General features: G+C 41.7%; 4 protein-coding genes across 5 annotated transcripts; 2 read left to right on the top strand and 2 right to left on the bottom strand.

Annotated features, from left to right (window-relative positions):
- Window positions 1-302: 302 nt before the first annotated feature.
- BCIN_01g09060 (hypothetical protein) lies at window positions 303-2493 on the bottom strand. Its single transcript, XM_001553485.2, has one exon. It carries the CDS (start codon window positions 2403-2405, stop codon window positions 552-554), a length of 1854 nt encoding a protein of 617 aa, XP_001553535.1. The 5' UTR covers window positions 2406-2493; the 3' UTR covers window positions 303-551.
- A 2540-nt stretch (window positions 2494-5033) lies between these two features.
- Window positions 5034-6727, top strand: BCIN_01g09050 (hypothetical protein). Its single transcript, XM_001553483.2, has 2 exons — window positions 5034-5807; window positions 5924-6727. The coding sequence occupies exons 1-2, from the start codon at window positions 5501-5503 to the stop codon at window positions 6334-6336; spliced, it is 720 nt and encodes a 239-aa protein (XP_001553533.1). The 5' UTR covers window positions 5034-5500; the 3' UTR covers window positions 6337-6727.
- A 111-nt stretch (window positions 6728-6838) lies between these two features.
- On the bottom strand, window positions 6839-8172 carry BCIN_01g09040 (hypothetical protein). The gene is made up of 4 exons (XM_024690802.1): window positions 7952-8172; window positions 7817-7877; window positions 7227-7755; window positions 6839-7156 (listed from the first exon to the last, which is right to left on the bottom strand). Exons 1-4 carry the CDS (start codon window positions 7971-7973, stop codon window positions 7079-7081), a joined length of 690 nt encoding a protein of 229 aa, XP_024546571.1. The 5' UTR covers window positions 7974-8172; the 3' UTR covers window positions 6839-7078.
- Window positions 8173-8286: 114 nt separating this feature from the next.
- Window positions 8287-11344, top strand: BCIN_01g09030 (hypothetical protein). 2 transcript variants are annotated; one of them, XM_024690801.1, is made up of 2 exons: window positions 8287-8523; window positions 8588-11344. In XM_024690801.1, exon 2 carries the CDS (start codon window positions 8789-8791, stop codon window positions 9896-9898), a length of 1110 nt encoding a protein of 369 aa, XP_024546570.1. In that variant the 5' UTR covers window positions 8287-8523; window positions 8588-8788; the 3' UTR covers window positions 9899-11344. The 2 variants fall into 2 exon arrangements, with proteins under 2 accessions (XP_024546570.1, XP_001553531.1); XM_001553481.2 differs by having other exon boundaries at window positions 8287-11344.
- The last annotated feature ends 3085 nt before the right edge of the window (window positions 11345-14429 follow it).

Here is a 14429-nt window from a genome sequence, read left to right as displayed (position 1 = left end):
GAATGTCCAGGGTGAAACGAATCCCCGCAACCACGGATTAAAGATCGCGACGTCAGAGAGCCCAGTCTTGCTTGCTTGCGCAAGAAAGTCAATCTAGGAACGTTTGTAATGTACTAGTAGATTGAAGCTGCATAGTACATCAATTGTCATGTTTGTACGTTCCGATCAATGCCCCAAAGGCGCGAGAAAGAAGGAAAATGCGCGAAAGAAAGTGTAGGTATGCACTAGTCGCAGAAATGTTTGTAATGCTAACATCATTATAAACAGGAAAGTACGAGATATGGGTATATACCAGTGATTAATGATGAGATAAAATTTATCACTTACTGATACGAGCGCAAATAGTCTGTGTACTTCCAGTACTTGCTAGTAGTCTTCGCAATATTTGGGACCTTGGAACCTTCATTGCAGTTTGCTGAAATGAGATCGTGGAAGAGACTCGATTGAAGAACATGTAGCGAGATGTAACAGTAATAGAGAGACATATGTTGAGTAGTCACCGATAGTTTGCCGTGATTTGAATTCTCGAGTCTATAAAACACCTACCAACATCAAGATTTCGCTAGTCTCGCTGCCTTGAACCTACTAACTTTCTTTGGACCTCCCTCTTCTTCCGTAAATGGTACGATCTCACCTTCTTCCTCCGGACCAAAGCCACCTTGTTTGCCAATGATCTTGTTTCTCATTCGATGATATTCAGTCGCAACTTCTTGGTGTAATAATTGCGGATCAAATTCATCTGGTGGAGCTGCATTGGTGTCATGTGATACATCTCGTTCGATAACGTTGGGTGCAAGTGTACGGTTCGCTGGGCCTGTGGGAACTTCTCTAGGTTTTTCGATAGCCGGTACAAATTGAATCGGTTGAGAGAAGGGCTTTGGGGTAGCTGGAGTGGCAGGGAATAATTTGAGATGGGAAGGGTTTGTGGCAATCGGAGTAGTGGACGAAATACCGTTAGTGCCATTGCTTAATGGAGCTCGGGATGTCTTGAAACGAGAGGCCTTCTTTTGTACGGGTGGAGCAGAAGAGGATGGCCCTGGAGCTTTTCTCTCAATAATATCTCCGACGGGGGCAGTTTTCATCTCGGTCTTTGAGGAAGAGCTGACTGGTTTATCGGGGGCTGGTGAAACATCTAGTTCCTCTGCAAATCTGACGCTTTTCTTTGAAGAGTCATCAGGGTTACCGGCATTCGAGTTCTTCGATTTTCCCTTGCTAGAAGTTGTGAGAATTCCCTTGCCGGAATCCTTGGTATCCTCGCCACTAATAGATATTCGTCCAATTCCTTCTTGGACCATGCCATAATCATCCGAATCCTTTCCAACATTCTCCATCATCCTAACGCCAAGCTTTTCTTCCAGTTCAATCATACGCTGACGAAGTTCATCATCCACAACTTGACGTGTCGATTTCCCGAATTGATCCTCATCATCACTATCAGAATCGTCTGCATAGTCTTCAGATTCCCAGTCACTCCCATCTTCTAGATTGATTTCTGCCACTACAGATCCAACTTCTGACATTCCATATTGCAACATGTCTCGTCGTAAAGCAGCATCCTCCGGAGATTCATCTGTAGGTATGACGGCAGGCTCAAATGAAAGCTTTTCAGATTCTCTTGCAGATTGCATAATTTCCTCGAGGCGCTTTGCAGCTGGGGAAATTGTTGGTTTTGATTCCGCGGACTCCGTTTTTGAATCGTTACTAAACTTCACACTTTTCGGTTCAGGCTTTGAAGATGTAGTGGGTGTATTGGATTCCTTAACGCTCTCCGCTTCGGTCGTGGGAGGAGTGTCGATTTGTATTGAAGCTTTGCTTGCTGATCCATCATCTTCTACCTCTTCTACGACACCTGATCCATCTTTCGATACTGGCTCTATTATTCCAGCTTTGTGCAATACCTCCAATAATTGTGGTTTGACGTTTCCCGGTGTCGATAGTCTCGAAGAAATGACATTTCCCTCATCATCCAACTCTTCAATGATTTCTGTTACAGGAAGTCCTTCCTCGTTTCTTACGTCCGGAGTGCTAATGATGGTTGCCTTCGCCAATTTCTCCTCTGCTGTTTCAATTTGCTTCTCGATTGTCTTGATATTTTGCTGGACATAATCTAATCGTCGATCCAACAGATTCACAACTTGTTCAGCGCTTCTTTGGGTACTGGTACCAAGTATATCCTCGATTTCTTTTCCTTTGACCAAATCGGCTTCGTAGTTTCGTGCGATAGATATGAGCTTCTCACGATTTGGTGTAGGTTCCACTGAAAGAATTTCTTCTTTCAAGCCATCATATTCAGCATCCCACGTCTGCCAGTGCTGTAGCGATTTTCGAAGTTTTGCGATATTGTCTTCAAGTTGTAGACGATACTTTTCCAAGTCGAGGAAACTATCTTTTGTTGCTTGCGCCATATTTGTGTAGATATCTTCGGAGTCAATCGTTCAAATTAGGAAGACAAGGCTACGGAGGGCTTTGGAAAGTCACTCGTGCTTTTTTACCACTTGTTTCCAGCTTCAATTTTTTTTCTCTTCTAAAGCGGCTCGGGAGCGGCCGCTAGCTATTGCCGCTACTAGGGTTAGATTAGTCAGATTAGTCTAAGCCAACCACAATATCTATTGATTCGTTCAGGCTTGATCTGAATACCTACGAAAGATGGGATTATGAATAGGTATGAACCTGCAAGTGTTGGAATCATATTGTATATTGCATATGTTTCAATTATTTGAGGACAAGTATGAATTTCACTAGCAGTCCCCTAACAACAAACTGTGGAAGCTTTGAAATAGAAAACTATCTCTCCTCATCACCTATTTTCTCACCTATTTTCTAGCCCATGTTTCGCTCGTCACCCTTTTCAAAATGCTTAGAGTTGAAATTGTCAATCATTAAAGTCTTGCCGTGGTACTGAAGTACGAGATTCTTGCGAATGCAGGTGGTTTGAGATGATGGCTTGAAAATAATTGAGAAAGTTATCGGTATGATTGTTTGTATGGTTGTTGGCGAAAATTACTATTGGCATATTTTACCAGAGAGTGCCACATTTTGGCGGGAAGAAACTAATACTTAAAAGCATATGTCGACAAGTGACCCATAATCTTCTGGGGGGCCATAAATTTGCAGGCAAGTTTTCATGTGACACAACAGAGCTGTCGATTTATTTAGCAAAAGCAAAGAAGTATTTCCAAAAACAGGCAGCAGATGAGTCATTCACGGTGTCCAATAGTCTGGACTGCAGTCTAAATATCGAAAGCTTTCAACATTTGAAAGCATTTTAATAATCGAAATGCCTTCGATCTTTTGAACGCTTTGAATGTTCTAAATGAATGTTGGAATTGCACAGGAAGCCAGCGTATCTGCGATTGCTATCCTGTCAGACTCGGAAATTCTCAATCGTCTTAAGGATCTGTAGCAATACATCATTCGCATGACTGATCAAGTCTCTGTACATTCAAAGTCTCTCGACCAAAGCCATTATCGTGCGATTCTCAATTGATTGTCTCCAACAGCCTTGTGAGCTACCGGGCGATGCATTATCAGAGACGATTAGCTGGACCCGGAAAATGGCTGCTGCGATGAGTGGTCACGCTTCAATAATTCTGTTGCTTCTCAATGAAGACAAAGGCTCTAAAATTTGGCGAGTGCGCCATTCCGTCGTGTTGAAAGCTGCAGTTCGTCAAGGAAAATCACAAAAGACCGAGCTTCTTTTGGACATCGTCGAAAACACCAGCCAATCGAATTCTATCCAAAGTTCTTTCATGCGGCTGCAGATGGCGGACATGAAACTATCATACAGAATGCTTGTGACTGGGTTCGTATCAGAAGCTCTGGGAGGCTCCCCTTGATTATTGTTTGTGAGTCGGGTGGCCTCGTCGTTGTCCAGCTCCTTATTGACAACGACTTTAAAGTCAATTTAATGAATGTTAAAGTCAGGTCTTCGGAGATTCCTTCCAGATATGACACTGGCATCCGCGATTGTGGCCGGAGATCCTCAATTTTAATGCAGAAATCTTCGAAATCAATGGAAATTGGAATGGTTCAGCAGTGGCATGTCGAGATTATTGTCATAAAATCGTCGAACTATTACTGGATCGACTTCCAGAATATATCGAAAGAGTTGCTTGTATTGACGCCCTACTGCTAGTCGGTTTAAGCGAATATCGTGACATATTTTAGTTGCTTCTGGCTTGTGAAGCGCCTATATCTCCATCCAATGACATCATAGCAATCCCTATGGAACACCCGAAAGGGCTTTCATCAGTGAGTGTACATATTGAAGGGACTCCTACGATAAACTTTGCAACATCTTTTGAAGCTTTGGTCGAAGGGCTTAGAATTATGGTATAATAATATAGTAAGTTGAATGTGTTAACTTATAGGTTTCGTAAGTTGGGAATTGTCCCATCAGTCAATGCACCCCTTTATATTAAAGAGAAAACATAGCTCGGAGTCTGCACCGAATGGTTATGTGAAAGTATCTATACTTCAGCTTCATTGATATCGAAACTGACGAAATATATTACGATTCTATGATCAAAGTAGCTTAAAGGTTAGCACGCAGCCTTGGCCGATATTAAATGGCCTCCCTCTGGCTACCTACGTAAAAGGATTCCGCACAATGTCATTTAACGATGGTAGCCATCTAACCCTAGAAAACTCGAAGTCTCGTCAAATTTATTCTATTCTCACATGAGATTATAAAGTTTGGTCCATAAATTGGTTCTGTCACGGCCAAGACTATGATAATGCTACTCACGCAGCGAATGGGGTTTTAAAACCATATATCCAGCACATCACTATCACACTCCGAATCTAATTCCAACTCAAAACTCAACACACTACGCCCATGATATCTCACATAGCATGGTTAATGAATTTTCTTCCCACAAACAGCAGCCCTACCATTTTTCTTGAAGCTGTCACGTGTACTGGGGTATCCATGCCATGCAGCCATGCAAAATCCATGCATTAGCTTCCTCTTCACCGCCAGAATTCAGGAGGTTGGGATGGCACTGATCCCAGAGTTCGCATTTGACCCACCTGTCAGCTTTCCAAAGATGCTCCTGCAAACCGTGCAAGCTTACTTTTCTTTTTCCAGAGGAGAAGACAGAGTCAAGAACCACCTTTTCTTCCTCCACTTCTTTTTTTGTCTTGCATTTTTTGCAGAAACCGGTGGTTCGTTCGTGACTCCACTCCTCCACGAGTTTGATTCTTCTTATCGATTATTATCGATCGAATTGATTGCGGGCAAAATTACGGGACGGGACGTTATTTGGACATAGCGGCGGACGAACAAGAATTGAAACTTTGAACCCCTCATGACCTAGTGAGACGAAACGAGTATCGGTTACCTTACTTATCCGTAGGGTTTGAGGTTACATTATTCACTTGCTTTAATTGCACTCTGAATTGCTTGTAATCCTTTTTCGAATCTCTCAATTACATCAACGATTCTTCAATTCCTCTTCTTCTCTTCACGCCAAATTAAAAACTCCAGAATATCGCAAAGATGGGTTGGTTTGACGGCGTCTCCGAATCAGGTCGCTCCCACTCCTCAAAACGTCACTCTTCACATTCGCATTCCAGCAAAAAACGCCCTTCTTCCTCTCATTCTTCCCATCACAACAATTCTTCTGGGCTTCTCGGAAGCGTTTTAGGAGGCACATCTCCCAAATCTCCCAAGTCACCCAAATCCCCCAAATCCCCCAAATCAAGCCATAGCCACCGAGAGCGTTCCAGAAGTCGTACGCGAGGCACCGACAGTATTTTTGGCGACGGAGATGCGAAACATAATTCTAGTCGGAGTAGTATCTTCGGTATGTATTTCTGTTTATCTCTACAATTCTATCGTTATTTTCGTAATTCAATCTGTCTAATCTCACATGTTGTCGTCGCGTAATGGATTAATAAACTAATAAATTCTTCCATCTAGGCGTCTCGCACTCCACATCCCACTATAAGCGTTCTCCTCGCCCCAACTACTTAAAGCGCATCTATGCCAAATTGCGCGAACTCCTGCGCGATCTCATCTATTACATGAAGCGCCACCCGCTAAAAGTATTCATGCTCGTGATCATGCCTCTCATAACAGGTGGTGCGCTAGCCGGATTATTGAAGAAATTCGGGGTTAGGTTACCTGGCGGACTAGACAAGTTAATTGGTGGCGGAAAGGGAAGGGGAAGTGGAGGAAGCGGATTTTTGGGGGGCAATAGAGGCAATGGGACTTACGAGTATGAGAGAAGTAGCGTAAAGAGCACTGGAGGCGCAATGGAGAAATTAGGGATGCTGGCGGGCGGCATGGAAGGAGTAGGAGGAGCGATGAAGTTGGCGAAATTATTCATCTGATGTGGAGTCTGGAATGATTGCAAGTGGGATGAGAGATGGGTGGAAATGACGTGATGAGGATATCTTGATCGGGTTGGATTCGGCGTTGGATGTTTGGATTGATGCATTTCCTTTTGATTTATTCTCTTCTCGCGTTCCTTCTTTCCCAAAAGCCTGCATTTTCATGCGGACATAGATACCATGATTAGGGTGCGATTGTGTGACTGGTCTTGAATACAAAAGATTTTGAATACAGACGCAACATCATGCTGTGATTAGATAGGTAAAATCTGTGAGTGGATTCGGCTATAAAGGAGGGATCGCTCAGTTATCTCTTCACAGACTCAGGGCATATATTTTCGAGTGAGCTTAATGAGCCCTATAAGCTTCCCCTAATGACAACTATTTAACATGCATTAATGAGCATGAATGAGTGCACCCTCAAAGACTACACCCAATCAACTATCCGATTTCCCTATCTAGTTTCTCTTCTGGCAGTAGTCTGGCCCCCTCACACATCACCTGATTCACCTCATAAATATAGAAAATTTAGCTTCTTTTATTGCTTTACTGGATATCTACATACATAATTTGACCTGTTCACGCTGCCCGACCATCGTATAAACCTCTTAATCGCCTGCTGTATTGGATCAACTATACCCAATACCCCCAATACCCTAACCCTAGGATCCTTCAACGCCAGCTCCATTGTCAATAAGTTCAAAGCAAAAGATATCTCTTCAAATTCGTATCAAATCGTAATTCATGAACCTACAGCATGACTGAAAACCTTTGCGGCGAGCTGACTTAATAGTCTTGCTTTGTCACTTTGAGGAAGTTCCTGAGCAGCGCACGTATTAGCATATTTTCGATTTATCCTCTCCCAAATTCAACGCCTGATCCCAACTTACCTGGAAAACAGAATATACACTCTTCCCTTTCGCGTCTCTCACAGCACCTAACCTATTTCCTGCCACAGCTCCAGCCAACATTCCCGGGAAATTTGCAACAATAAAGCCCATAGCCCCTCCACTCAATCCACCCAACATACTCCAAAACTTCCCAGTGGGAGAATTGTTATTCTGGGCCATTCCCTCTTCTCTCAACATCTCCTCAAAGACATCTCCAAATTGTTCGTCTTGAAACTTCTCTTCCTCCTCTGGATTCTTCGCCTTTGACGAGAAGCCAAAACTAGACCATGGGAATCCACCTGGTCCAGCAGAGGGATCGGGAATCTCTTCATCGTCGTCCATAGATGTAGAGGCTGTGGAGGCTCCAGAGCCAAATCCATGGTACGTACGGGCAGCGTCGTAGTCGCGACGTCGAGAGGGTTCTGAGAGGGTATAGTATGCGTCGTTGATTTGTTGGAATTTACGTGTTCTTTCCTCACGCTCGGGGGAATCAGAGGCGACCCGGTCGGGGTGTGTTTTTAAAGCTGCTCTATTGAGGGACGAAGGTTAGTTGGTTGTCACGAAAGAGGGGTATAGGAAGAAATTCGTACTTTTTGTAGGCATTGCGGATCTGTTGCTGAGTTGCAGTGGATGGTACGCCAAGGACGGCATCTAGTAAAAGGAAATCATAAGCATGCTGCCTTCTAAACGGGCGGGTGGAATGAAGTGAAGGCTCGGGTACTCACAATAATCCGAAGGTAATGTCATTCTTCCGTGTTCAAACTGCTAATAGGATGCGGCACTCAAGAATATTCTAGGGTTTCGTGTGGTATTAGAGTTTTCAGTAAGATATGGTAGATATGGTAAAGTATAAAGAATAGTTCTAGGTCTCTGCAGATTCAACTGCAGATATGAATATGAGAGGTGGAAAGGACACCTCGAGATCCAAGAAATGATAAGTGATACCTGGATTCACTTGACTGGCTGCTGCGTCATAACCTTACATGTGGCGTAAGAAAATGTGGCTGACACGTGAAAATCTTGGCGTTGACACTCGCGTGCATGCATGCAAATTTTGGGCGAGAGCTATTAATTACTTGTAGAGAAGAGCTAAAACATCAAGTTCTCCTTTATCTTCCATAAATTGAGACGATATACTTCAAGTAGATTCCGAGTAATATACGCACACTTGGTTTCTCATCTTAGCTGCTAGAAGAAGAGGCTTTGATCAATCTTTCCTAATTTTTGCTAACATAAGCATGAATGAAGTCGTTCATACAAAATTGTAGATGCTGTTATCTGCTGTTTCAAAGCAAGAGTGAGTCTAAAACTTCAAACTACTCATCGCGTCCTCTTAGGTAACTTTTAATCTGCCGCGTAAGGCTATCCATTGATAGCGCCATCTTTTCAGCAAGAGCGGGTCGAGAGAAAACCCTTTGAATACCCCACTTCGCATACTTTCCGTCCTCAATCTACCCTCTACTGTATCCCACATACAGAGTACATTGTAGTCCAACTTATCAACCGTCATTGGTCCTGTCGACCCTCTATCCCGTGTTCGTCAGATTTTACAGCTTCTCAAAATGTCCCCCGGTTGTAAAATCCACCTCCTTGATGGAGGTCTTGGCACCACCCTTGGTGATTCTCACCAAGTACAGTTCACAGAAAAAGAACCTCTCTGGTCCTCTCAACTCCTTATTCCAACTCATCCCCATGGACCCAAAACACTCCTCGCTACTCAAAAGTCCTTCGTGGACGCCGGTGCTGATATCTTATTAACCGCAACTTATCAAACGAGTTATGAAGGATTCGGAGGATCAGGATATGCTGTTCATTCACACTCATCTTCTAACTCGGGAAAAGCAGATGGGGATAAAGAAGAAGTAAATGGCATTATGAGAAGCGCCGTAGATATCGCTTCCGATGCATTTTCCACCAAGAAAGATTCAAATGGCAAAATTGCACTAAGTCTTGGAGCATACGGTGCGATCATGACTCCGGGACAAGAATACACGGGAAAGTATGATGATGACCATAAATCGAGCGAGCAATTGAGCTCATGGCACCATGAGAGAATTTCGGTTTTCTCGAGAGATCCAAAATGCTGGGAGAGAGTTGACTATGTTGCGTTTGAAACCATTCCATTGTTGGAGGAAATTGAGGGTGTAAGAAAATCCATGGGAGAAGTTGAAAACTCGAATGGTGGAACGGCTGGAAGCAAGCCATTTTGGATTACATGTGTATTCCCTGGCGAAGGAAATTGCTTACCAGGTGGAAGCTCTGTGCAACAAATTATGCAAGCAATGTTGGGCAACAAAGGCGGATCCCCAGTACCTTTTGGAATCGGTCTGAATTGTACCAAAGTTGGAAAAGTTGAGTCTTTGATATTAGAATTCGAGCAAGAAGTCAAGGCTTTAATCGAGAAAGGGGATGTCAGTGAATGGCCATCTTTGGTAGTATATCCCGATGGAACAATCAAGGGCGAAGTCTACAATACTTCTACCAAAGTATGGGAAATCAGAGAGCCACCAGGAAAAGAAGATTTGCAATGGGACGAGGCGGTTCTTGAGATTGTCAGAAGGGCAAGGGATAGGGGGTTGTGGGAGGATATTATTGTAGGAGGTTGTTGCAAAACTACGCCTAGGGAGATTGGGAAACTGAGGGAGAGGATCGATCGACTTGATAAGGAATAATCGAATAGATGCAATGAGAACCAATCTCATACTCAAGTGGTCTCGAAAGGGAGTTGAGAATGTTTTGGAGATGAGCCTGCATCTAGCTGTATCGAAATCGAACTTGAATTTGGATCTCGTCAAAGCTTTTACGTCTGTTTTCGTGTTCCTTGGAAATGATAAATCCAACCCCTCTTCGGTAACATTTTGAGCCAATCAAATTCCCTCTCATCAAGTTCTCTCATCGTCCGGTACGCAATGTCAGCACCAATGTTTTTTCTTTCGCTTAAAGATATAACACGTTTTTTCTATCTAATTCCTATCGAGAGAGACCCCCGATGCTCTCCCGACGCTCTCTACAAGAGTCAAAGAGTTTTCCGATTCAGATGACGAATTGCTCTGCAGGGCTTTATATGAGATTACAGGGATTTCAGCTATCGGAACATCATTGGAGAAGGGAGAGGACTCAGCAAAAATCTCGTCGGCGGGCATGGTGACAGATAAAACAAGCAAAGTAGAATGTTCAGGATAATACTGGTGAATTGGACTGGGCTGCTAAACGTTTGGACTTCTTTTGTTCTTACAAAGTATTGTGATTGACTTTCTAACACCCTGGATGCAACGGTGAATAGCACCTTGGAAGCTAAAGCCATCCTGTTTCAATCTTGATCATGCTATTGGTTATTGCTATCCCTCCCCCCCGGCAATGCTCTTACCGAAAACCTGACCGAAACCAACAGTACTAACGGTGCCAAAGTGTAATCAGTTTATCTGGAACATAGTTGTAGTTGCATTGGCTAGATGAAGGTGGCATCGTTGCAGCAAATCGACTAATAAACTTCAACTACAATCCAACGTCTGAGAAAACGCAATTCTGATTGACTAGCTTATATGTGAGGTTTAGGGGAGAAACATGCGTCCCAGCCTATCGGAATACTGACCTATAAAAGGTTACATAGATCATATTGCATCCCACCCTCATGGGTACTACGTACGTGGCATCTCCATTTATAGAGTGGGGTGGAGACACCATATAGTTTGGTATTCCTTCGTGAGAAGAAGGCTGATGGAATGAATTTGTTCCTTTGTCCCTGCATATTTTCAATGTACATACACGTTAGTATATCCATTCAACACAACTAGTTGCTTGAAAATGTGGGCGAATAAATTGCATGCCTGAGTGAAATATGGGGGACGTGTGATATTTTTTCGCGGAGACGAGTGTTGGTTATTTGTACCAAGGACTTGTGTACATTAAAATTTTGGCATTTGCGGTTGGATACCGCTCTATCTTACGGGATCAGATCACTTTTAGAGGCGACTGCATATCGACATGTGTGGGATGGAGGCGTTTCATCTGAGAAACTAAAATATTATCCTAAAGTCTAGGTGGCCATAGCCATTCAATTACAATGATGAACTGAATGAAAGTGATCGAACTTCCAAAGTACTTTCAATCATCATACAACACAAAGCTCGGCATCTGATTTTTTTTCAGCTTGTGAACATCAAGCACAGTAGAAAGTGCGTTCGCTTATTTCTCGGCTTGTTCCCCGCTTCTGTCTATGCAGTACCCCTAACTTGATAGAGATACGCTTTCTTTATACAACTAATAAGCTAGAGAGTATCTTAGTTCTTGTTCTTGAAAATCCAATTAAGGAATAAAGATTCATCTGCTCAGTAGTAATAAATCATCATTCGATTCAGCGTGTCTATAGCTAATGCTGCGCCGACTATATCCCTTCATATGCATGTAACATCAATAGCACAATAATCTAATCGAGTAATATTTGTAAATTACAAACAACTCGAGGAAGTATATATCTCCTAAGCAATTCTCTTAGTCGAACTCATCGTATAATGACATAATAGTGCTTAGAGAAAGTCATTATATTAGAAGTGAGTCTCTGATCTTTGTATTCATTTGGGGAGTACATGCTAGGGTAAAGAGAATCAAAGAAATTAGTATTTCATCCCCGAAACTTTATAGGCCTTCGCATCTTACTTTCTTATCAGATTTAAATAGAACTCTGTTCTAAATACTATCTACTAGAGTATTAATAAAAGGAGCTGAGCTCAGAGTAAATTAATCTTTCAATTATAATCTTTACATCTCTATATGAATCCTTATTATAGAGCCCAATAAGACTGGTACTGTCGCTTAAATCCATAGATCTAATTATCAAGAAGCTTAGTTAGATAGATCATCACATCAAATCTTTAATCGTTAATGTTTATCTGTATAAGATTATCAATTTTTTTTAGTTTTCTTCTTATTTTCAATCTAAACATAAACGTATCTGTGAGAGGATATTCATACTTCTATGTAACCAATCAATTCTATCTTGTATTTATTTCTCATACATAACTATAACTTGACCACTACCAGCCGATGCGAGTCGCGAAATTGACATCTCAGTAATATTGTGGTTGTTGTTTGTTGTAATAGGAACTCATATTCAATTGCGTATTAATTACTACAAGTGCTGGGGATGAAATGATTCCCTGATCGCATTCGCCTGAAAAAGATGATGTCTATTGGCGCAAAAATCATCATGATTAACTCAAAGTCACGGAGTCTCGATTAACTTTATGTTAGCAAATCTTACTATCTGAGAGTATGTAGAGTGCTTCTCGAACCCAACCAAATGAAACCTCAACGTCCTCGAATATAACGTCTTTTTCCAACCATTAGTCGTTGGCTACACTCTCTTAACCAAATTCTGCATCGTCTTTTTGATTATACGGACTGAAAATGACTATAATTTGAAGTTGAATCAACCAGTGATTATTTCTTCCATAATTGCAGGCACTGTGGACGTGATAGTGGTGAGATTCATCTATCACGTTCCCCTCAATCAGTTGACTCCGCAGATAAAAAGCTATTGAATCACAAAGTCTGGTTTTTATGTTAATGCATTTGATCAATCAAGCTTTAATATTATCACTGCGCTTTGCTCGAATATCTCACTCATTGTGATTTCCTGATATGCGAATATTAGCACTAGACGGAAAGTTCTAGTTTGTAGTTCTTTGAATGTGGGCCGAACAGAAAACATACGTACGTCTTTAAGAAACAGTTGTACATAAGATCCCACTGTCTCCAAATATTTCACATACCTTGTAGCAGCTAATCTCACTCATCGTCCATTTTGACCGGCAAAAAACGAGAAGCACTAAATTAACGGAAAATCCCAACCCCTATTTGTCTTGGATCTGTCATCTATTAAATTTATGATGCCGTTCCCGATAATTAACCCTTTTTGCTCGTCATGAACACTTGAAATACATCTTGAAATATCTTTTTCGTAATTTTTTACTCTATGATGCAGGTATTGCTTTACTCTTATACACAAAGGAGGCCAGTTCAATGGCCATTGTTGCTGGACACTAAAAACTATATGAGCGTACTTCTAGTATCCCCTTTGATGAACAGCTAGAACAACAATAGCAGTGGTGATTGGACCCCAAAAACATTTCGTAGACCAAGTTTCACGATTCTAGCATTCTTCCATGACACTTGTTTCGAGATAAGCCGCGTTCCGAGTTGAGGAAAATTGACCGAATCAAAATAAAATATATCTATTTGGTTATTTGTATGTTTCAGTCGATTTTTTCTTTGCTGAAACAGCTTACGCTGTTGTCGTCAAATATCTTAAAGGGGCAGGCACAACATCTTGTAACCAATTTCTCGTCCAACTTGTGAAAGCCGAAAATAGAGATTGATCAGTCTCCCTGCACCGTAAATGTGGCTCTCTACTCCAAGAGTTGGTAACCAGTTTGACTTTCTGTCACCGCTATTACCTTCATCATCCATCAATAAAATAGAGGCGAGCCTAGATCAAGGCTATTACTTCATATGTTCATCATTCTTGATACTTATACCAAGTGGTACAAGGGGTGAGCGAATATAGTTTGGAAACTCGTTGCCCTCTTTCAAATAATAAGACAGACTAGCCACAGATATATTTACGTGTTTGCAGCTCCTTCATGGCACGCCTCCGAGTTTAATTTGCTTCGCCTTTTTCGTGGTCATATTGTAGAGTTTCGGTACTTCCCTTGGGTATGCTCTCGTTCAGTATTGGACTTCATCGAAACTATAACATTCAAATCGATGAATATGTATCTGTCTTTGATCCACAGAGTATAACTCCACTATAGATAGGAGTATTGTATTTTGTATTACGCACTTGATACATAATTTCGAATATCATATTACTGAAATAATTGACACTATCATATGATATTCTACATTACTCAAATATGCACAAATACTGGGGTTCAACAAGTTCAAGTAAGTTCCATGAATGTAACTTCAATGTGGCTTACTGAGGAAGGGATCTAGTGAATATCTTTATATTCCCGAAGAATATAGCCGAAACACTTGAGGAATTTATGAGATTTTAATACTTTAGTATACTATTAGTTTTATAATTTACAAATGTTGCAATACAAGTAGATATTTCCATGATTCGTACGCACCAATCCAATATATATAGAAGGCTTCAACATCAATCACGATAACACTAATCCACAATTCCTTAATCACTAA

The sequence above is a fragment of the Botrytis cinerea genome, chromosome 1, assembly GCF_000143535.2.
Source record: "Botrytis cinerea B05.10 chromosome 1, complete sequence".
NCBI lineage: Eukaryota > Fungi > Ascomycota > Leotiomycetes > Helotiales > Sclerotiniaceae > Botrytis > Botrytis cinerea.
This window is presented reverse-complemented; position numbering and strand designations above follow the sequence as displayed.